A 22,846-nucleotide genomic window follows, 5' to 3' on the forward strand; every position below is an offset into this window, starting at 1 on the left:
TCACACTTATTTTCTTTTTTGTGGTTAATCATCTTTTTAGAGGTCAGCATGCTGAGCGATAACTACGTAAACACTGAACAGCTGTACACGTGTGTGGAAAAGTTTAATGAAAGTCAAATTAAGTTAACCTGTGAAGGTTATGGTGCATTTTAGAGGCATGTGGCATCATTAGAAGGATGATTTCCCCAGCTTTTTGTGAGTAGTGAATATTGATCTGTTGTGTGTGTCAGCTCTCTCCTTGTTTACTCAGTAAACAAAGCATGCCGCCTGATGTGGGTTTGGAATACAAACGCACCGTGTTAATGGCATCCCAAAGCTGCGAGGGGACGAATGTCTCTCAGAAGTCAATTAAATTTCAACACAGTGCGGTCCCTATGGCAGCTTGTTTGTTGTGAAATCAAATGGAGCACCCGGACACTGAGGGTGTTTGGACGCCCCCCCGGGTCTCTGTTGACTTGACAGGAATGGGAGGTGTTGGACAAAAGGGCCACAGAATGTGAGAATGACAGGTGCAGGGCTGAGGCATGTGCGCTCTGCATGGGATTGTTCTGGATAACCCGCACTTCCTGCACGGTGACAACTCGCATGCACCCAGGCCTCGACTCTGTTTCCTGCAGAAACATTGTTCTGGTGAAGTTTTCAGGAGCCAAACCTACGAGGACAAGCGTGACCTCTCCTTTCGTCTCCATTCGTCATGGCGGTGCAGCTGATGGGCTTGAACACGCTGTGCGTGATGGTGGTCACGGCGCCAGGCACGCCAGGTTTACGGTTAAGCTCTCTGTTAGTCACAGCTACTGGAACTCCTGCCGGGCACTCGGTCCATGTCTGCTCCTGTTTTACAATGTTTAGATAAGCAGGTTGCCTAGCAACCACGCCGAATAGACTTTGTACTCGGTGGCTGTAAATACTCTGCTGTTACGAAAAGCTGAAGCATTTTTAATAGTTTAGTATCTGTGCAGGGAGGTGATTTTTTTTTAAATTCCTGTCCATCACCAGGGCCATAACTTATTTTTAAGCCAGTAACTGAGGAGAAAGCATGTTTTAGTTACTAAATGGGTAGTAGGACTTCTGTAAATATACCAGCAAGGGTGGATCTCAGCACTTGTTGCTTTGCCTGGAGACCAGAGTCAGGTTTCTCCAGATGAATGGCAAGCCCTGTGTGAACCCTGCCTGCCTCCCTCCAGGAGGGACGGTATCAAGCAGCAGTTCTAGGTTACCTCTTAACAGGTTTACGGCCAACTGAATCCAGTATCACCCCTGTTTGGAGGTATTTTCTGTCTGTACATTAGAGGTGCCTCAGCGGCACCTAGGCGTAAAGCTGCAGCTCAGCCGTTATCAGATTATCTGATGAAACGCTGCTGCGCTGGTTTAGTCCAAACTTTCTGCTTCCCAGGGAAAACTTTCCTCCCTCTTACTGTAAGCTTCATCTTTTTGTTGAACTCTGCAGCCACATTGGTATGTGAGTTTGTTTGAAACCCCGATCTGGACAATGACACAAGGTTTCTCGTTGCCCTATTTCTAGTGGCTGCATTGTCCGGTCCTCTATGTTTACTGCTACTGGGAAAAGTGCCATTTACACTTGGAAACAATAGGGCAGATTCCATGGAGCTGACTTCTGCTGTTTCCCTCTGGGAAACTTGCACTCAGTTGCAGTTATTTTTGGCGCCGACCGTAAACTGACTTTGATAGATAGAAAGTAATTCTCCTTCAGAAAGCCTCTGTCACATTACAACTGTGAGTATGAAGGTGTGTGTTGTGTCATTGTTTTCATGTTTAGTCTGTGTGTTAGTTTTGGCTTCTTGGTCTCAGTGGTGGGTTTTCTTTAGGGTTTTTTTTTCTCACAGTTTGACCAGTTTTATTTTTAGCTGCTGTGGAATAACCATATGCTGCTGAAATGTCTCCTTGACCCAAATGGGAGTCAGAGCCACAGGAGAGAGTGTGTTATTACACACAAGTGGATTTGTTGCTTTAGTTTCAGCCTGTAGGTGATTTTTTGACATGGAGCAAATGATGAACCACCGTTGTGTGAACAGGAGACCAGTGAATCTGTGTTAAAGTGAAGGCAGCTGCTGCCTCCGGAGAGCACAAACCCCATAAGATGGGTCTCCGGCAACCGGGTCAGCTTCAATTAGACTGAGTTTCCCCAGAGGTAAATCAGGTGCTGTGTGCTTCAGTCACAGGACTGTGCGCGTAACAAGTTAATTTTAGATCAATATAAAACATCTCTGTTGGAGTTAAACTCCGCTGTGCTGGTGCAGACTGCATTCCAAGCCATTTATGAACATTTGCAGCGCGAGGCAGGTCGTCTCGGTTGTTTGGAGTCCTGCAGCATATTTTCACGTCTGCCTCTCGACTCAGGAGTTTGCTTAAAGCTCAGGAGACGTAGTATTTATTTACATGGTTACACACATAGTAAATATTGTTTGCTAGATGTGTGTAGCAAAGATGATCTTGTTGGTTTGTATTTTTTCTCCACTTTTATGACTTTAAGCTTTTGATTTAGTTAGAATGAATAAAGAGATTTTAAATGCAGAGAAGTCAAAGCCTTCTAACTTCAGGATGAAGGATGGAGGAATCCCTTCGGATGAGGGGAGAAATGTTTGTCATATCTGTTGTTGGAGCAGTGGTTCTGTTTTTCTGGCAGGCTGGATCTCGGATCACAGGGAGCATGTCCTTCAGCTACAGCCTCCAGTTCTGGACCTCAACCCCTGGTTTTTCCAGCCAGGCTGTTTAGGACATCATCCTGCATGTTAAAGACATATTTTAGAACATAAAAAAGGACAAATGAGACATGTCAGCAGCTTTAGATTTCATGTTAAAGTGAGTTTATTTGGTTTCGGATTCAAACACGACGATCACAGATGAAAAGCAGAGAATGGAGAGACTGGTTTCTCACTGCGGGAACGCCTCTTTTGGAGACCGGGGGCAATAAAAGGATGAAGGCTCTGGTATGTGTGGGCTGCTGTTGACTGCGCATTGAATGCCCCATTATATTCCAGGCCTCCAGCCCATTAAGTGTTACGGATCTAATCAGTCAGAGTCATCTTCTGATAGTTGGGCCTCAGTTTGGGACCTCTCTTTGTGTGAGAGTTTAGAACCTAAAAACTCCTTTCGAGCTTTACAATGCAAACGTTCTACACCTTTCCTGCCAATCTTCTCTTGCGTGTCTTAGGCAAATAATAATGAATGAATAACATGTTGAGTCCTCTAAAGGTCAGGGCTGCTTGCCTGGTCTGAGGGACTGGACCAGATGGTTTCTCAGCAGAGGGCCACGGGGCCACATGGGTGAACGGCATGTGCAAGGCTCCTATATCCTTTCCATGCTCTTTTTACATGTTTACCCTGCCGTTATATCAAGGTGTGGAGAGCCTGGGGCTGTGGCTGGCACCACATTAAACAGAAAGCGGTTCATACTCGATGCCGAATGAACAGGTACATCAGTATTACTCAAGGCTTTGCAGTTAAAACAGAACAGCTGTTGTTCCCAGTGAGTCGCAGCCAGCAGGGTGACATGTAAATCTGGCACCAAGCTCCTCTGTGTCTATTTCTGAGGTCGGGTGTGCACGGGAGTTTTTTGGCAGCAACATGAGGCATGCATGTGTGTATTTGGTGGACGTGGAAGGCACTTTTATCCATGCTAAGCTTCTTGCCCCCTCTGTGATCATCCCCAGGTAGCCGAGACAGCAGGCTCTTTACCGCAAACAAAACCGTGACGGGGAGGAGAAGGGCCTTTCTGTCTTGAAAAAGTTGGGAAAATGTCCAAATCTTGAGCAGATTCTTGTGACACTAATTCCTCCCCAATAGTACTTTTCTGCCAAAGACGCTAAACCAGAGTTGGGTGGGATCCTAAAGGATAGGAAGGAGCTCGTCTTGCCACGAGAGAAGACAAAGAAGCCCTGTGGTTTATTGGATATTTCAGATCAGTCCTCTGGCTGTTGATCTACACCTCTACTGTGATGCTGAGCCTCCGTGAAGGACAGAGACCCCTTTTCCCACATGGATTTGCTGGCACATTTAAGGCCTCCACCAGTGAACTAGATCAAAGAGACACAAACTGAGCCCACTAAAAAATAGAATGACCTGGATATATAGTCCTCCCTTTGTTCAATGTATTGACCTGGATTTTAGCAGCTCACACACATAATATCACAATCTTACCCATTTTATTTTCAGCCTCTCCTCCACCGTCTCTTCTTTGTGTCCTGGATGCATTGTGCTGAGCTGGCGGTTGCAACCCTCTGATTGTAGTGCAGCTCTGTGGATTGTGCGTTGGAAGCGCTGAGCGTATGGTTCCCTTTGGGCCCTGCTGAATCCATGCCTGGTGTCCCACTGAGTGTGTCCACCTGTCTCCTAATTCAGGAAACATTCAAACGTACCATCACTTCTGTAGCTCCACTGCCTGTAGATGACATCACTGCTAACACACTCATATACAGATGGATGCATGTAGGGAACACAAATATTAACACGCTCTCCATATGGGCGATTTTGAGCCTCTCGGTCTGTCAAACAGTGTGAGTTGTTTACTGCTGTCGAGCTGATGAGTACTCAGGCGTGACTGTGGCCTCTAAAGCAGAATTTCATCTTGATTTTGAATAATTTGCTGCCACTTAGAGCTGGAACTAACTCGTCATCTTGTACTTTGTTTCTGATTCTCAGCTCTGATTGGGTGGAGATCCTGGAGCCACGCTCCCGTGAGCGTATGTATGTGAATCTGACTACAGGCGAATGCGGCTGGGATCCTCCCCAAGGTGTTCCTGTCCGCCAGGCAGACGGCAACCAGTGGTGGGAGTTGTTTGACCCCCAAAGCGGCCGCTTCTATTACTACAACTCCACCGGGCGTCGCACTGTCTGGCATCGACCCTCAGGAGCCGACATCGTGCCCCTCTCCCAGCTCCAGGCCATGAAGCGATCCAGTGAAGCCAAGCAGGCGGGAGGAGGTGTGGAGAAGCACCATCACGGGACCACGGGGAGTATCAGCAGCATGGGCAGCCAGGGGCGCAGCACCCCTCTGCCTGAGCGGGACAACGACAGCCCAGAAGTCCGGGAGCCCAGCGAGCAGGATACCTCCTCTGAGCCCGACCAGGTGGACGGTCGATCGAAGGGAGATGGAAGCAGCACTGAGCACAGCACAGACGGCAGCCGAGACCAGCAGAGGTAAGTCTCCAGTTGCCTCCACAGAATATGTGCTTAATCGTCACTGGCTCGGATTACCAGGAGAAAAGTAGGGAAATGTGATAGTCATCTCAGCATGAGGCACAGTGAGTTGTAGAGACTTTGAAATGCTTCTGCTGTGAGAATTTGCAAAATTATGTTGACTTTTGACCATCTGGGTCAGACTGGAGCTGCTTTTTTGTTTTCCTTCTCACTTATCTGAGCATTCCATATGTCCCACGTTTCCATACGGTTGCCTGTGAACCCTCCTCGGCCATTTCAGCAAATCGCTACCAAATGGGGAAAACGGTCACTTATTTTCCAGAGCATGACCCCCTCCCCCTTACGCTGGGTTTACTGGTGCAGAACGGGGCCCTAACCTAACAGTAAGTCATTCAGAGACCCCATCATGTGCTCGGTGTTGTGGCCTCATCAAAACCACGTCGCTGCCTTCCAAGTCAAATACCAGACATGCCACCTCTGTTTCCCCTGGCTCGTGGCCACTGAGGCCATCTCAGTGTCCCTCTGTGTGCCCACCACCACCCAGCTCTGCTCTCAAACACTTACTTCATTCTAAAACAAATCCAGGCTTCAGGCCATAGAAAACTATGACCCTTTTCATGTGCATGCATGGCAGGCATGTGAGTGTTGTTTGTGGTTAATAACAAGCAGAACCGCTGCATTCCAGCTGCCTATGAGCAAGGCGGACCATGCTGGGTTTTGGAGGGTCTGCTGTGGCAACTGTGACTCTCTGGTTTCTCTTCGCTCTTCTCGGCCATCGGCAGGTCTCGTCTCTTTTACCCTCTGATACTGTGATATGGTGTAAAAGGAGGAGTTGGAACTAATTTGTAGGCTACGGCTGTTGTAGATTGCATCTGGTTTATGTGGAGTTAACACTCCCACACTGCCCCAGTGACTCAACCTTTCCCAGAACATTATCTCTGTCCCCCTCCTCTTTAAAACAATGGCCAGCTATGTTCCACCAAGCAGGGTTGAGGAGTCTTTATTTGATTCCCCACTTATCGACGGGGCCGTTTACATGCTCACCCTCAGTGTCTCAGCAGGTAATTAGAAACCAGAACAAAAAAATGCACAGAGGGTGGAATGTGTCGGCCCCAAATGGATGCAAACAGACTCAGAGACATGCTTGCCTGCAGCTTACTGATAATGACAAGGAGCGAGGGGGTGAGGGCAAGTGGGAAAGTTTAAATGAAGAGCTGGAGAGGTCACAGTGGTTTGAGGTCAGCTAATTGTTCTGTCCCACCCAGAACAGAGGAGATTTAGGGACTCCACAGCTTTATTTATTTAAATTTTCTCACTTCCATCAATAAGTTATTTCCCCTGTTTTTGGTGGTTTAACACCTCACTACGTCAGACATGTCACTGCATGTTCCCTTTTTTTTTTTAACTCCTTCAGTGGAGATGAAATGTTACTAACGTCTGACCACTTGGTGTGAAAATGGAGCATTCTCAGCTCCTCCAAGGCTAGCTCTCTTTGTTTTTAGGCTTTTAATACATCCCTTCAACATTGATGCTTTCTGTACAGCACATTCTTATTGAAAGTTTATTTTTAAGGTGTTTTAAAGCTGATTTATGTGTTTGACTTTCTTCACAACAATCATGTAGTTAAGTTACCTGAGTGCCAAGCCTGTTAATTATTGCCCGAGCTTTATCACATGTCCTGGGAAATTTTTAGTACTTTAAGGTTTGCAGCTCATCAGGGAAGTACCGTGTTTTCCACAGATAAACATGCAAGTCACATGTTAACAGCAGCAAAGTGAAACCTATCCATGATGTAGGAATGAAAGGTGAGTTGGATTTCACCCATGAAACGCCCCTGCCTGCCTGTCGTTGGAAGATGAATCTCTGTATTTACGTCTTGACTGTGTGTGGGCTTCTTTTCACTCAGATTTGGACTCGCACACCTGCCGAGGCTCAGTAGATATTAAAAGCAAGCTGGTGCCTGACAACATGTTGTAAGACAAGCCAGAAATGACTCATGGTGGTTTGCATCAGTGTCACACAAGTCTTTTGTGACATGGTCCTCCCTGAGGTGTATAATAGACCACTAAATGTAACAAAAGCTCTTACTTTAACTTAGTCCCCCCTCCTGGGGTCAACTGAGAGCTTTCCCTGAGCAGGAAGTATACTTTTGCTCAATGGAGAGGAACGCCTAACGGCTAGTACACCCTCTCATTTAGCCTGTAATCATATAGCTGTGCAGCAGCATTCATTCAGTAGCTGTTGTACTGATATTAGCCACTTAAAACTCGCCTTTCCTGATTGTTTGGCTGGCTTTGGATTCCTCTGAAATGATTCAGAAAGATGAGAAATTGTGTTTTTAGAGCCTAAGTGAGCTCTGCTTTGGGTTGGAGTTTTATGATTGTGAATTGATTTTAGTTAAAGTGATGTTTCATCAGGTGAAGTCCGAGGCTGTCGGCTAAAAATCACAACTGGAAACAGTTTTTTGTGTTTGGGGAAGTTTGTAGAGGAAAAAGGAAAAGAAAGGAAAACCTCTCCATGGTTGTGACTCAGCTCCTGTGGGCCATGTGGGGGAAATCACCGGTGGGGTTTATTTAGGAAATAAGGAGGCGTCTTACGAGGTAGATAAAGTTTTTAATGAGTCACACATTCAGTTCGTACTGACTGCAGGAGCAGAGGTCTTTCATGCTTTTCATCTCGTGCCACTCTAGAAGACGTAGCCACAACATTTCTGCTCACTAGAAGGGCTTGTTTTATCTCCTGGTGTGGTGAGCTCACTTTACTGATCTTTATAGAAGCTGTTTTATATATAAAAAAGGAAGTTCCATTTTTCGTCTTAGAAAAAAGAAAAAAATCTACTTGTTGATCCTATGATCCTGTACTCTGGTGTGGTGACAGCTGACAATCTGCTTTTCTTTTTTATCATTTCCAGCGCTCCTTCTTTTCACATCCCACTTTTCCTGTAATTGCAAAGTTTATGGCGTCCTCCAGAACTGGATTACAGACCTGCGGTTTGACTGGAGCCAAGCTCTATTGTTTTATTTAAGCGATCATTCAAAGCCTCTTTTTACCGTTAACCTCAGGGTTTGTTTCTGAGGTGTGAAGGAATAATAGAGGTCTTCATGTAAGGCCTCAGGCCTCGGAGCATTTCTGTCGTAAAATGGTGCTTCCATTACTTCCATTGCTGTGTAACTGTTAGGAGGGGAGTTTCTAACATTTTACAATTATTAGATGTGTGCTTTTTAAAAGGGCTGCAGAGAGGCTTTCAGATTCCAAGGACGGGTCTCCGGGGAATCTATCTGGGTTTGGTTTTTCTCGGCCCTTTCAGAGCAATCCTGCTGGCTGTCCTCTGACCCAACCCGGCACTCCTCGCAGGGTTGGGCCGGGTCGGGTCAAACGCAGCTGCTAGACATCTCGGCTCGGAGCAGGGAGGTGTGTCGGCTCAGCTGTTGCAGGACAACTGGCTTCACAGGAACCAGGATGCGACCAGCGTCGCCTCAAACCAAATATGTTGTTTTTCTTTAATAAAATAACAAAGCAACAACTTTAAGTTTTGGAAAAGTTTATCCAACGTCGTCCTTGGTGATTCTTCTGTGTCTTTTCCGTTTCCTTCCTCTACGCATATCGCAGTGATCCTATTGGTCCGTACTCCGAGGTGTTTGTGCAGCAGCAGCTTGGCTTATTTGACCTCATTTCCTCTTCCTGTACAGCCAGTGTTAATAATAACTCTTGTTTTTAGATCCGACTATTCTCAGGAGGTATATTTAAGAATTCCACATTCATATCCCGACCTGCCAGAAGTGACTCAGCTGATGGGTTTTCCAACAACTGTTATTCCAGTCAGGAAGCAACGGAGAAGCTTCTGCTGAAAGTAGTCCGTCCCGCTGAGGTTTCCCGCGCTCTGTACGTGAGCTGCTGAGACTAATTGAAATTTGCTGACCGTTAAGTTGATTTGTTTCTGCAGAAGCCAATCAGATTACCACTTTCGTTCCCAGAAGGCCTCTAACTTTATTTCATCTCCCATTTCTTTATCTTCCCAAAGGTCTCACATGCTACCTTTAGACGGAATGAGATGTTTTGTAACTGCAGATGGAGGCATGCTGTACGTTTAACATGAGAAGTATGTGCCTGAGAGAGCTGGGATGGAAATGGTCCGACTGTAAACAGTAGGAAGTTTGTACACTCCTACTGATAATGATCATATCTTTTTAACCTCTGTGATAAATTGTAGTACCTAATCCCCTCCTTAAGCTAACATTAAGCTAACACCTGACAGACGGCAACACACCCTTTTTAAACAACTTTCATTGTGATTCGAATGGCGCCCGGGCCTGTCGAGCATTACGTAACCAAGATATTGTCGAGGTTAAAGATGGTCCTTTCTCTGCCCCTTCCTTGATCTCCATTGCTGTCTTTGAGGGAGGCGTCTCCGTGACGATGGCACAGCCATGCATTGTGTGAGGCTTCCCTCTCCGCCCCTCCTGAATGAACCCGGAGGAATTCCAGCCTTCCCGCTCATTCCCTCGCTGCACTCTCCCACGACTAATCCCCACCCCGACTCATTTGCACACACTCGCACCGTCCTCTCTCGTTTCTCTTGCTTCTTCACACCCTGACACAAAACCACCGATGTCAAACAGCTTTTGCAGCTTCTCACCATTGAACCGTGTTGGTCTCTCTTCTGGTTCAGACTCTAGAGTCGTACTTTAAGTTGAGGGGTTTGTTGGGATTACAGGAGATTTAGGATGCCATGCAACCTTACACATGATCGTCGTTCTGAACTTCCTGCTGACATCCAGTATGCGGTGCCAGGGCTGCGGGGGGGTCAACATGCCTGGGACAAAAGCAGGCAAACAATGACAAAGCTTTCCATTCAGTCCATGAAGGGACAGCCTCTTTAATTTAACCACTTATTCGTCATTTATAGGATCTAATGATTAACTGAAGCAAAATTTAGTTTGGTTTTTATTCAATATGTTCTTGAGTCAAAACAACAAAATGAAATCAAAGACATGAATCAAAAGGAGCAGAAAGAAGCAAAATCTTACAAGAACTGCCTCTTTATTTATCCAGCACACATACACAAAAAGAGTCAGAATAAACAAGGCAAACTAACTTAAACCATCTTGTTAATGTTATTTAATTTAGCCTCTTTAACAGTTTAGTCCAGATTATTCCATAATAATCCAAATACATCAATCTAAATCTGGTTTATTAACCTTTGTTTCTTTTTATTTATTATCTCTTTTTTCAAATATATTCTGGATATTTGCTGGTAATGTGTTCTTATTTGCTTCATACATTATTAGTAAAATACAGTAATAATAGATTTGCTAGATCTCTGTAATTACTTCTCCTAATGATTGCTATAGCTCTCTTTGTCATATAATAGTGTATTTAATGATTTCAGTATTGACCCAATATAATCCGTATTTCCAAGTTAAACATGAATCAGCTGGAACAGTGTACTTTTCCTGTTCCTCTCTCTGTATTTTTGTCTTTATTACTGAAGGATTAAGGATTAAGGTTTTCCATCTATTTTGAACATGATGAAGTAAATAATTGCCTGTTTGGGTCCCAAACTTAAAAGTTTCTCTTGTGTGGAGCCAAATCTGTTTTTAAAGCTCTGTATAAGCCCCTTAACTTCAGCCTCAAACGCAGCGTGTGAGCCTTACATGCAGCATTTCCTGTTGTTGGAATATGGAGAAGCCCTCTCTCCAACTCTCCAGAGGACCTCCCCATACAGGAAGCAGTGGTCACTGCTTTGTCAGGGTCAGTCCTCATGAAGTTTGTCGCCCACGCAGCAGGAGCATGTTTTATCCTCGTTCTGCTGCATCAACCTGCTTTCTGTGCGTTTTGTCTGGGGGAGATTTTTCCATGTGAAGTCCAGGTATTTGAACAGCCCTGATGTTTCTTGTGTTAATCAGTCTCACCTTTCCTGTTTGACCAGCACGGTTTCAAAGAGCACAGACGGCGGTTTCGTAGGTTTACAGCCATCACCTATCAACCCCCGCCACCTCCACCCGGTGTCCTACCAAACTCACTCACACTTGCTCGTAACAACCAGACAGAGCTTCGTCAGAACTTGTCTTCACACATGTTTGTCTGTGTGTGTGTGTGTGTAAAGTAGGCAGTAAACTGTCTTCATTGGTTTTGTTGAGGCTGGGGGGGGGTCTCCACATCAGAGGCCGGGGCAGCGTGTCCAGGTGGCTGAGACCCAGCTGTTTATAGGCCCCAGCTTGGATGGAGAATCCGTGGGACAGTTTGCAGATGAGTGTGTGTTTACATTCAAACGGCTGAGGTGGTGTGACTCACGCTGTAAGCAGGGGGGATCCGACGGGGTCCTGATGGAAGACCAGGCTGTGGCTGAGAGGACTAAAGGAAGTTAGCCGTTGGAGTGGGGGATCTCTGGGGAATGGCTTTCTCATTGTTCCAGAGAGATGGGGAGGGGGGGGGTGGTCACTCCGCCTCCTTCTCTCCTCCCTCTGCGTCCTCTTCCTGCCGTTACAGACCAACACTCAACTGAGCCATAGTACTCTTGGAAAAGAGAAGTTTTTGTCCCAGCGCTGATCTGCTTGTGTAGACTTCCCTCCGCTGTGATTAATTACCCGACTGAATGTTAAGTAGCAGCTGGAGGTGGCGAAGGTAAGTCTGCTTTGGCTTGATTCAGTTATTTTCCTGTCGCGTATTGAGCTGTTTTTACGTGCATCCCAGGCTGGAAGTCATCTGTGTCTGAGCATCTGAGTGCTGTAATGGCGGATTTAGACACAGAAGTTGGTTTAAGAGGGCAAGTTTTGGCTCAGTTAAGGAATTAGATTGCAAAGGAAGATTAAAGGCAACATCAGACCAGAGCGGTGTGACCAGATCATCATGGGGATTAGCAGCGAGCTGCTCAACCAAAAGGAGGAGAAGAACCTTTTTGGACATGAGCGAAGATCTCAGCTGTGAACTTCTGACTTTATTCGGATGATTGTGCTGCTGGTTTGTCGTCCAAATGTTTAGAAAAAGAGGAGCAGTGGACAGATTTATTTTTTATTTTTAGATACTTGGTTTGCACAGCACATGCGGGGGTTACTGACGGAGCTGACAGCCAGACTAAAAATGGGGTTAAGTCTGTGGAGGTCACTGAAATGTTTAGAGAGTAATCTTCTGATTTTCCCAGCCTTGTCAAAATGATGGTGCTATTATTGTACCCTCTGTTGACTTTTAAGATGTAATACTTCTACTTAATGGCCTTGACTGAAGATCTCACTCTTTTTATGTTTTTTTAGGGATGCTTCTCAAAGATGGCAGCCGACGCCTGGTTCTAGGGCAGCCATGTTGGTGAAGGTGAACAGCATGAGCCGTAACCAGCCCAACCCAGCATTGCAGCAGCACCTCCAGCACAGTGCACATAGCAAAGCAAACACTTTTACCATGCACCCCTCCTGCAACAAGGCCCAAGGAGGACATTTGAGCTCCAACCAGGGATATAAAACAGCACCTTCTGGAAAAATTGCTGGTGACACACTTCAGGCCCAACACATGAGAAAAGCCAGCAATGGCAGCTTTTGTTTGGTGACATCAGACAGTAGCCACCCCAGTCCTCTGCTTCACAGGTCACAGACTAGCACACCCCGACCCGTGTCCCCACAGTATGGTTGCACTGCCCCTATATATGATGAGCCAGTTTCAGACTGTCCTATATATGATGAGCCCCCCACAGACATGGAAGTAGAGGGGGCACACCTTTACAATGGACAACCTCTGTCTCGTTTGACACCTACTCACAGTCTCCAGAAGCCTAGACACCTGCAGCATCCTGGTTCATCTCATTCCGGGTCCAGACACAGGAGGAATCCTTCTGCCTCTGACTACAGCCCAGCTGGTCTGGAGTGCATCAAACACATGGTCAACGTGGACCCTAAACAGGGACTCCAGTCCAGCTCTCCGGTGCCCGCACGTGCCCCTTCCCCTACCCCAAGGCAGGAGTCTGTCATGACCCAACCACAGCCACATCCCCAGGCCCAAACCCACTCTTTACAACCGACTCGAAGCCAGCCGAGGGACAGGGAGCAAGGACCCCAGGGCCCAAGTTCACTGGACAAAAAACAAAACTGGCGGATCCTCGAAGCCACAGTGCAACGAGCCATGGACGCACGACACAGTAGACAGAGCAGCCAGGACTTCCCCTCATCCACCCCGCAGGCCATGGCAAACTATCAAGACTCTGGTTACTCCACCGGCCCTTCCCCGAGTCTGAGAAGAAAGAGCAGGAGGAGGGTGGGAGCCGGTGGGGGTGCAGGAGGCAGGCCGGGGTCAGTGGGCAGCAGCGGGGAGCTGTGCGCCCTAAACGAGAGGCTCATGGCAGAGATGAGGGAGGTGGTTAGTCGCTCCAACACCATGAGGGAGGTGAGAGCGGGGCTGGACCCAGAAATGGGGGAGAGGATTGTTGTACCTCGGACACGATCCCCTGCAGACTCACTCAGGTGGTTTGGAGGAGGAGGAGGGGCAGCAGCTGGAAGATGCCCATCACGAGAGGATATCACTGGGGCTTCCCGATCCTTGAAGGGGACGGGTAACTATGGCAACCCTGCTCTGACTCCTCTGGAGATGCCAGGGAGACAGAAAAGAACCTATGAAAAGGTGGACACCTTGGAGATGAGTATAAATAGCCAGGCCAGCCTGTCGTCACCAGAGACCCCCGGACCACCTTCCCAGGTAACCTCAATGTAACCAGCCCAGTCTCTACTTTTTAATGACCTTAGATTTACTTGTTTTTACATCTCTTTGAGCTGCTAAGGCTCGGATTCCTGACAGACTATCAGATTAGAAAAGAATTCAGTGTCGCTGTCAAATGAGGCCTCGTCATCCGGGAATAAAGCATCTGTTTTTAGCTGTGCTTTGTAACGTCTCTAGTCCTCAGAGGCAGAATGGACAGATTGTTTAGCTGCCCAGAAATGTCCATTTTTGCTTATTTGGTCAAATTAGATTTGTTTTTTTAAAAAAGCTAAATTCAAATAACACCATGGCTTTGGTTGTTTTTTCGACTTTGCGGAGCAATAAAATAGAAAATGCAGTGTTTAGTCCGGATGTCTGGAGAGGAGTTTCACCAAAGCCGCCCGATTCAGGACGACTTCTTCAAGCACACAGAGCCAGCTCTATTGTAGGATCTGCTGCTTCTAATCACCTCTTGCAGCAGAAATAACACATTGTGTTTTAAATCTGTGGTTTCCAACCAAAGATCCTGGGGGGCCCGAGGCTTTGACTGTTCAGAGCCAGTGTTAATAAAACTAGTGGAGGTGTATCCAAGTAAGTTTTTTATTATTTGGATGGTTGTCTACGTAGAACTGGCACCAGGTCCCAAAGTGAATGAATAGCGGTCATGAAAACCTGCTTTACAAGAAGATTTTAAAACGTACATCCAGAACCTCCTTATTAGACCAGAGGCTGTGCATCCAGCCAGCTCTGGTCCATGTCCTGTGTGGTTTAGTGAGGATAGGGAGCTGGTGGAGCCACAGTAGTGGAAAAGTTCATGTCTATCCTGGTAACCTGGATGTTCCCTGCAACATTTCAGTAATGAAACATGTCTGAGAAACTCAACACAGAAGATGATTTGTCCATAATAAAAAGTCTTTAAATTTCGAGGGCAGGGAAGGGCTCAAGCGGAATGTATCATTAATGGGAAGAAGCTAGCTAAAAAGCATTAAACCAGGCATGGTTTCAGCACAAGCCGGGGGTCCGCGGCTTCTTGGTAGTTACATAAAGGGGGGAAAAATAGGTTGTTTTAATGAAATAATCTCTGTCTCCATAATTGTGAATATTTGATGCAACAGAGAGATTGTAATAATCTCATTGAAGAGACTGTTTATGAAATTTAAACATGAACTCCTGAAGACTTCCTGGACTGTCCAGTCAAGTGGGAAAGGCAAATATTTTCAGCTTTTTATCAGGATTTTTCTGGTTGGTGTAAAAACGACTGAACACTGTTACTCCAACAGATCCATAAAGTCATTAATGTTGCGTATGAAAAGGAATTAAATGTTCCCAAGACATTAGACGGTGAGCAGGCTGAGCAACGCTGACTGGAATGGCTGCAGTCCCAGCAGTAGCCGTCATCCTCTTACCTCTTACCGTCCATCTGCCCCGCACGGCGGGCACCGTATTCTCATATGCCAGCTCTGAGCTGGGGTAGCAGGGCCCATGCCAGGCCAGGGAGATTCAGGACATGACTTCCCCCTGTCAGGAAGGAGAACCACTGTGGCCCATATGGCCCAGGTTTGGCAGATTTTGTAAGGAGGAGAAAGGGAGGCAGGCTGGTACCAAGGCTTACCACTGTGGAGCATTAGAAGCACTGAGCGGGCCCCTGAAATCTGTCCTGGAATGTTCTTGAGGCCTGCTGTTACATCACTCCTACACACTCAGATTATGGTTTTTCTGTGCACAAGTTGATTTTCTTCTGAACTTTTTCAAAGGATGCATTGCCTTGAAACTCTATAGCCATTTTTACAAAGACTCATCATTTCTGGCTCTTTTTCTTTTTAGTTTAGAGAACTTTCCGCTGTTTTACTGTATCAGAATTCACAGCCTGACTAAAATAACCACCACATGCTGCATCTGTAAGCTATCTGTCAAGAAGCTGACCTCTGTTACTCATTTTAAAAAAAGAAGAATAATTCCACATACAGTCAAAAACTCTGATTTGACAAGGATTTAGAAACGCAATCTTAAATCCAATTTGTCTGGCACCCGTTGCCTCGTATCACCCAGGGGCTCATTAAGAAGATGTATCAGCACATTTTATGTCCCATCAATAAAGTGCAACTTTGATTTTTTGGCTGGTGTTTTGTGTTGTTTCTGGCTGTTTGTAGAGCACATCTTGGTTACTGGTTTCTCTGTTAAGGGAGCTTGGGAGCTCCTTGCAGCACATAAACTCCACCGCAAGGATCACAAGGAGGTCTTGTCTGGAGCCCAGTTTTGGTTTTTGCAGGGGAGGTGAGCCTGGCGTAGGGAGGGGAGGAGGGTACGGACTGTTGTGCCATTATGTGCCCGCTGACTGCTTAGGCCAAGGTTCAGGAGGATTTAGGGAGATTTGTTTTTTTTCTTGTTAGACGTCTTGCATTAGGAAATTAATGTTTAGATCCTGCAGCAGTTTCCTCAGGAGTCCTCGTGCTGCAGAGCAGAGAATAGCTACACACACAGTTCGTATCTGCTGCCTCTCCTTTGTATCCTCTAACTCTACCTTCGTTCACCTCTTTGTCCCCCTGCAGACGGGAACCCTAGAGCTTCAGGCTCAGCTGGAGAGCAGGAAGAAAGGCATGGTGGACGGACGGACTGCTTCGCTGGGTCCTCACCGCCCTGCCAACCATGACAACAGAGAGGGAGGTGACGGGGCAGGAGGAAGAGGAGGAGGATCTGCCTACCAGCTCTCCTACGCCACCCTACGACAGCCCCCTCCTCCTGACATGGGCATGGAGGACTGGGCTAGCAAACACCTCAACATGCACACGCAAGGACTGTTCCGGCGCCGTGTCTCCATCGCCAACATGCTGTCCTGGAACCGCGGATCCATCAAAAAGCCCATGCTGGTCACCAGCAACCGCGCCGTCAGAAAGGAGGCCTGCGAGATGTTCAAGCTGGTGCAGGCCTACATGGGAGACCGGCCTTCGCGGCTCGACCGCCGCCACTGCGCCCTGCTCATCGTCACCAAGTGCTGGGACATGCCAGGGCTGCGGGACGAGCTGTACGTGCAGCTGGTGAGGCAGACCACCGGGAATGCCAGCCCCAGAAGCTTGGCGGCAGGTTGGGAGCTGATGGCTGTCAGCTTGGCCTTCTTTGCTCCCTCACCCAAGTTTCGCTGCTACTTGGAGGGCTACATCCAGAGACATACAGAAACCACCAGCGACAAGAAATGTGAGTCTCAGACTGAGCTACAGGGTGGGTCACCTTTCTTCCTTCTGCACCTCCCTCGTCTTATTATGTGTGTTTATGTTGGCAGGACACTTACGAATTATATTTTCTTTTTCCTTGTTCAATCTTCCTGTGGAAATGTGCTTTAATTCTATTATTCTATAATTTGGTTAATAATAGTCGAATAATGTGACTACTGGTCCCGTTTGGCCAGCAGAAATTTGACCTTTTGTTACCTTCTGTGTTTCATAGTGACACAGTTCATATTGGAACAGCAGGAGCTAAAACTGAAGAAGAATTCAAAGTCCAGAAAGAAGCGAAAACAGAACACAGAGGAGGAAGAAGGTACATGTTTTACTCATTTGAGAATTACCCGAAACGTGATGGATCCTCAGCATGTGTAAGATTATCTGCTGGACAGAGCTTAGAGTAGTTCAGGAAGGGAGTCCCACATATGTTTTTCTACTCGCTTCACGACTTGTCAGTGATCTCCAAGCGGTGCAAATGGAGCACAATGCTCCCTGTAGAGTGACCACAGTGAGTGGGATGGAAAATTCAGACCTGCACAGTCTGTGGATGTGTTTCCACACACAAAGAGTGGGTTTCTCTGAGAGTTGAGCAGGAAAAATGTAGGATGAGAATCTCAGAAGGTTCTGTTATGCACAATGGGCCACACTGTGAATCACACTAGCAGCTCCTCTTGTGTGTCAGACCGCCATTAATGGAATAGCTGTTTATCACGTGCTTCATTTGACCAGACCACACTGCCACTGATGATGATGATGATGATGATGTCACCGGGGAGGAACCCTCTCGTCCCACAGTAGTCACCACAGCCGTGGCCTCATGCATTGTTCTTTCGTGACTCAGGATTGGTGCTTTAGGGAGAAAAAAGCTTCAGCTGACTGAGAGGTCAAAGGGAAAACCTTCTGAGCAGCTCAGAGATGACGACGAAGAAGAAAAACAGTTTAATGGCGGCTGTGCTTTTCTTTCTCATTAACCTTAATTTTTCCAGGTAAATATTTCAGAACCAATATTCATTCACAAACATGGCCTGACCAACAGGGCCCAGTAGACATAAAAACAAAATACAGAAACACAAACAAACCCAGTAAAAACACAGATCCTCTTAAAACAAGCATGTACAAATCAATGAATATAAAAGAAGAAAATGTATCAAAGTATTAACAGGATAGAAGAGAAGAAATATAAATTATATATATTCCCTGCAGTACTGTCAGCGACACATGTTCCTTTATATAAGGGAACATGTGTCTATACTACATGTATATATGTATGCAAGTGTGATTGGGGATGATCAACGAGCAATAATCAGTAATCTGTTGCAGTTTTGAACGTGGTGAAAGAAGTCAGAGTTGGTACTTTGAGGGTACTTTGTAAATTATTCCAGTTGCTGACAGAAGGGCAGTAGGATTTACGGCCAAACAGTCAAGGTGTTGGATATATTCACATGATCTAGTTCAGTGGTTCCCAAAACGGGGGATGGAGTTATCCCGGGGAGGCACAGCTAGGCTAAATAAAACCTATTGTTTTTGCACTGCTAGCAAAACATGGACAAATTTTGAACATACCAATGGGCAAACGATGATGAGTCAACAGCAGAGATTTCAGCTACCAAAACAAAAAAGAAAAAAATATGATGAGGCACATCTTGACCCAGGCATGGCCAGGTAATGGTCAGTGGTGGGTAATGAAGCGATACCACAATGTAGTATGTCTGAAAATATCAGCATCTGACGCATATGAAGCCACGTCTCATCCTGAACACAAGGACAAGCTTTAGGATGACTTTAAAAATAAAATACTCACCTGTCGTGTAAAGCAGAGTTTCACTGAAGCAGCATCCGCCTCTTTGGAAGCTCAACTCACCTGAAGTAGTTTCCTGATTTAAAAGGCAGAGGGATTGATTGAATCGACAACAATAATCAGCATTATTGTTGATGAGAAGGGGCCCTGTAGGAAGGTCTGGGAGCCGCTGACCTAGCTGGCATGTACTGCCGGTGAGGCGAGAGATGTCGGGTTGTTTTCTAGAAAAGGTGAAGCCGGTGATGGAGTGAAGAGTGTCTGGTTTACTGAGAGCAGGGTGTGATGATGTCACCGCGGACCAGAACTGGTAGCATTGTCATCTTGACGAGAGTGTGTTTGGCAGAGTGAGTAAATGAAGCTTTATTGCGGAAAAGAAAAGCTAATCTCGCTTTAACTTTTGTCTGATGGCCGTTGATGTGTGTGGAATGATTAATCCAACCAGAGGAGGAGCAGGAAGATGTACTTTTACTTTGTTTGACCTGAACAACAGGCAGGAGTGGGAGTTGCACATGCAAACTACTTCCTCTAGTCAGGCCGGGCCTGGTTGGGGTTTAAAAGCTCTGGATGTGGTGTCTGTTGTTATCAGCCATCTGAAAAACAGCTAGGATGAGACAGAGTCTGTCTCTTTACATCATCCCTTAATAGCTCTGTGTTTTTGTTGTTAAGTTTAGCTTCAGCCGCTGTGTAGACAGGTGTCATGCCGTTGTCAGCCTGCTGCGGTACACTCAAGCTCCTAATGAGCTCGTATTTCACCCAGGCTGGGGTTGCTTGCTTGTTCTGTTTCATGGCTTCAAAAGTGATGTAAATATAAACCTGCAAGAGACCTCAAACCCTATTTCTCACTAGCTTAGAGGCTCTGCTCTCATGTTTGTCTCCCAGTATGTGTTCAGCTTCTCCGCTGGGAGCTTTGGGAAGAAAAACGGGGAAAAAAAAGCTGACGTTGCCAAGATCAAGGGCAAATTATTGGTATGATGTGTCTAATTAGATATAATTATAGTCAGACACGGTCAGATTAGCAGCAGTTGCTAGCTTGTATAGGAGTCACCTGTTTGCTATAAATCTGAGAGCTTTCTCTGCGGGAACGTACGAGAAAGTGTTAAGTTTCTGTGTTTGGCTCGAGTCCTTGATACAGTGAATTTTCTAGGAACAGGAATAGACCCCACAAGAGCGCAGTGTTTGGCTCAGGTTACCACAGCACTGAAAGATGGGAGTGATTTCAGTGTTGGTGTTTTTCTTTTGAGTGCTAGGAATGAGGAACATATCTGGGAACAGATTTTTGGGGACAGAACAGGTTCTTCTTGAGGTACATTCAGTCCCAGAAACTGCACTTTTTCTACTGTATTTCGCTTCTCAAGTAGCACTCGGCCTTGCAGTCGCTGCTTGCTGCAGGTAACAGGAAGCTGCTTTGCTTCTTATGCTCTCCGGAGGCCTTTAAGTCTGTATGTGCAGATGAATCACCTGAACGCTGGATGTGCGGGTTGGATCCTGTCTCTGCAGCTTTTGTTTAGCAGCATTAAATCTTCCCTCAGCCTGACAGTTTAGCTGCGTATGCTCTAATCCCCATACGCCGGAGCCACACCGTCAACATGTCTCTAGTTTCCAGTGCCTGCCTCTCATTTGACATCTGTGGGAAATGAAAACACTGCTGGTCCTGTGCATGGGAAAGAATTTAAATCATTTATTATTTTGTGTGTTAGTAACGACTGATGCTTAAGGGTTTTACTTGGAGTCTTTGAGGATATTTAACACAGTTGTGGTTTTCTTTGTTCCTCGGCCTCGAGTTAACTTTTCTTTGCTCTTCCAGGTCTTCCTATCAGCACATATGCCAAGTTCTGCCATCGGAAGCTGCTGAAGGTGGCAATCACTGGAGGTAAAAAGGTAAGAAAGAGACAAGAAAAACATTACATTTTCCCATCAAATCAAACTTTATTTATATAGCACATTTCAGACAAAAGTAGCTTAAAGTGCTTAAAACAAAGCAACCAGGTGCTGGTTGCTTTGAGCATAACAGGGTGCATAAAATAGGACAGATCAGTTTAAAAGTTGATGTTCTCATCTGAGTCACCCAGGATACCGTCACACAGAGAGGGAGACATAATTGCAGGTGTGCAGAGACAGTCACAGGTGCAGACAGAAACACAGACCCTGTCATAGTAGCGCCGCTGCAGGCAGAATCTCTAAAACACGGACTGTAAATCTTCCTTTGCTTACCTGTCCCCCCCCTCCAGGGTCTTCGTAAGCCCACCTTGGAGGAGATCGACCACAGCAGACGAGCCATCATTACCCCCTCCCTTTTTGGCAGTTCTCTGGAGGAAGTGATGGAAAGGCAGAGCGAGCTCTTCCCAGACAGGAAGCTACCCTGGGTGCAGGTTCAGCTCTCCCAGTATGTTCTGGCTCTGGGTGGGGCTCAGACTGAGGGCATCTTCAGGTAAGTTAGACCCAGCTCGGATAATAACATGCCTCCACTTGAGCAGCGTGACAGCAAATTAGAAGGAGCTCTTATGAAGTACATGGACATTATTGTATGTAGTGTGTATAAACAAATGTGTGTGGTCTCCTTTATTTCTTAGTAAGCTCCCCTGTGTACAGAACACAAAACAGCCTGAGAGCTTGTTTAATTTGATACTTGATGATATGTGTTTACATTGCTGCTTAATCTTACAAGCACGTGGGAGTCTTTCAGCCGTGTTTGAGCAGCAGATTTAATCTGTAGCATCTCCGATTGTTTAGAAAGCCGTTCCTTTTCATCAAACATACTGTATACAGATCTCCCTGTGAAACCCCTCGACTGCACCGGGACTTTCCTGGAATGTTTAGTTGTGTTTTGCTTATTCTGGTTTTATGTGAAGTAGAAGTCCTGCAAGCGGAACAGGCAACTTTCAGCCACATTTAGTCATGTGGGATAGAAGTTGGGCTCCCTCTTGTGACCAGTGAGTGTAACTGTGGTGTTTTCTATCATCCTCAGAGTACCTGGAGACATCGATGAAGTGAATGCATTAAAGCTCCAAGTCGACCAGTGGAGGATTCCAGAGAATCTGTCTGATCCCAATGTTCCTGGTGAGAAAGGGTTTTTATAGTTAGGAATATTTGTTGTTTTCTCTTTTTTGTTGTTGTTAATGCAGTATAAACTTTATGGGTGAGCTTAATTTGACATTCTCTAAACTTTTAGAGTGCATATGTACAGCTTTTCAGTGTTTAAAGACGCATTACATAAATTTCCGAACTTAAAACTCAAAGCTCTGGACTTGTTTGATGGCACAGTGACAACTTTTATGTGCATTTCTGAAGAGCTGAATTGAAGCTCGTTGGGCTGTTCCCACCGTCATCATCTTGGTTGCATCACGAGGGTCGTCATTCCCAGAAAATCCAAAAATGGGCAAAGAGGTGGAGCTGAGAGGGGGACAGTGAAGGTGGGGGTGGATGATTGGCACCCATCAAATTCCGAGCCTCCTGTAGCTAAGAGCTAACCGAGCTAACCCGGAGCTAGTGGTAGCTAACTAGCTAATGGAGGTAGGCGGGCTAAAGCTAAGGCGTACTGTTAGCCTGCTAAAACCCGCGTTTGTGCTGCACTCTCCCGTCATTCCGCGGATATTGGATACATGTCAATCAAAAGAACACGACCTTAATTATGCCGAATTTCAAGAATAAATAACATCCACACGGATGAGTTAGAAAAAAATTCACCACCCTCACAGTTGTCACGAAGGTAAAGTTGACCTGTTAATCCTAAAATTGATTTTTGTACCAGGCTTTAAACATGTTTATTTCTGCCGTGAAGTTGGTCTTTTTAACATGGGAGTCTATGGGGATTTACTCTGTTTTGGAGCCCCTAGTGGACGAGGGGGGAACTGCAATTTTTCACTTCCGCATAGGGTTCACATTTTATTGCCAGCGGTTGCCGCTTGGTATCAACCCTAAAGAAAAGAAGCGTCTGAGCCATGAATGGAGCACCAAATGTTCTGGTTCAATGACAGCTTGTATCTAAACCGTCCTC

General features: G+C 46.1%; 1 protein-coding gene across 6 annotated transcripts in view; it reads left to right on the forward strand.

Moving 5' to 3' along the window:
- The window catches only part of arhgap46a (Rho GTPase activating protein 46a), a 30,578-nt gene that overhangs the window by 5,317 nt on the left and 2,415 nt on the right, over positions 1 to 22,846 (forward strand). For 2 of the 6 annotated variants that reach the window (XM_041979933.1, XM_041979934.1), the window contains exons 1-8: positions 3,522 to 4,514; positions 4,660 to 5,157; positions 12,408 to 13,836; positions 16,386 to 17,052; positions 17,278 to 17,370; positions 20,657 to 20,730; positions 21,081 to 21,280; positions 21,818 to 21,909. In XM_041979933.1, coding sequence (XP_041835867.1) covers positions 4,315 to 4,514; positions 4,660 to 5,157; positions 12,408 to 13,836; positions 16,386 to 17,052; positions 17,278 to 17,370; positions 20,657 to 20,730; positions 21,081 to 21,280; positions 21,818 to 21,909 — 3,253 coding nt within the window. In that variant the 5' untranslated portion in view covers positions 3,522 to 4,314. Of the gene's footprint in view, positions 1 to 3,521; positions 4,515 to 4,659; positions 5,158 to 11,691; positions 11,782 to 12,407; positions 13,837 to 16,385; positions 17,053 to 17,277; positions 17,371 to 20,656; positions 20,731 to 21,080; positions 21,281 to 21,817; positions 21,910 to 22,846 lie in introns of those variants that run through there. The other 4 variants (XM_041979935.1, XM_041979936.1, XM_041979938.1 and 1 more) reach the window with 4 other exon arrangements.

Source organism: Melanotaenia boesemani, chromosome 3 (genome assembly GCF_017639745.1).
Source record: "Melanotaenia boesemani isolate fMelBoe1 chromosome 3, fMelBoe1.pri, whole genome shotgun sequence".
In the NCBI taxonomy this organism is placed as follows: Eukaryota; Metazoa; Chordata; class Actinopteri; order Atheriniformes; family Melanotaeniidae; genus Melanotaenia; species Melanotaenia boesemani.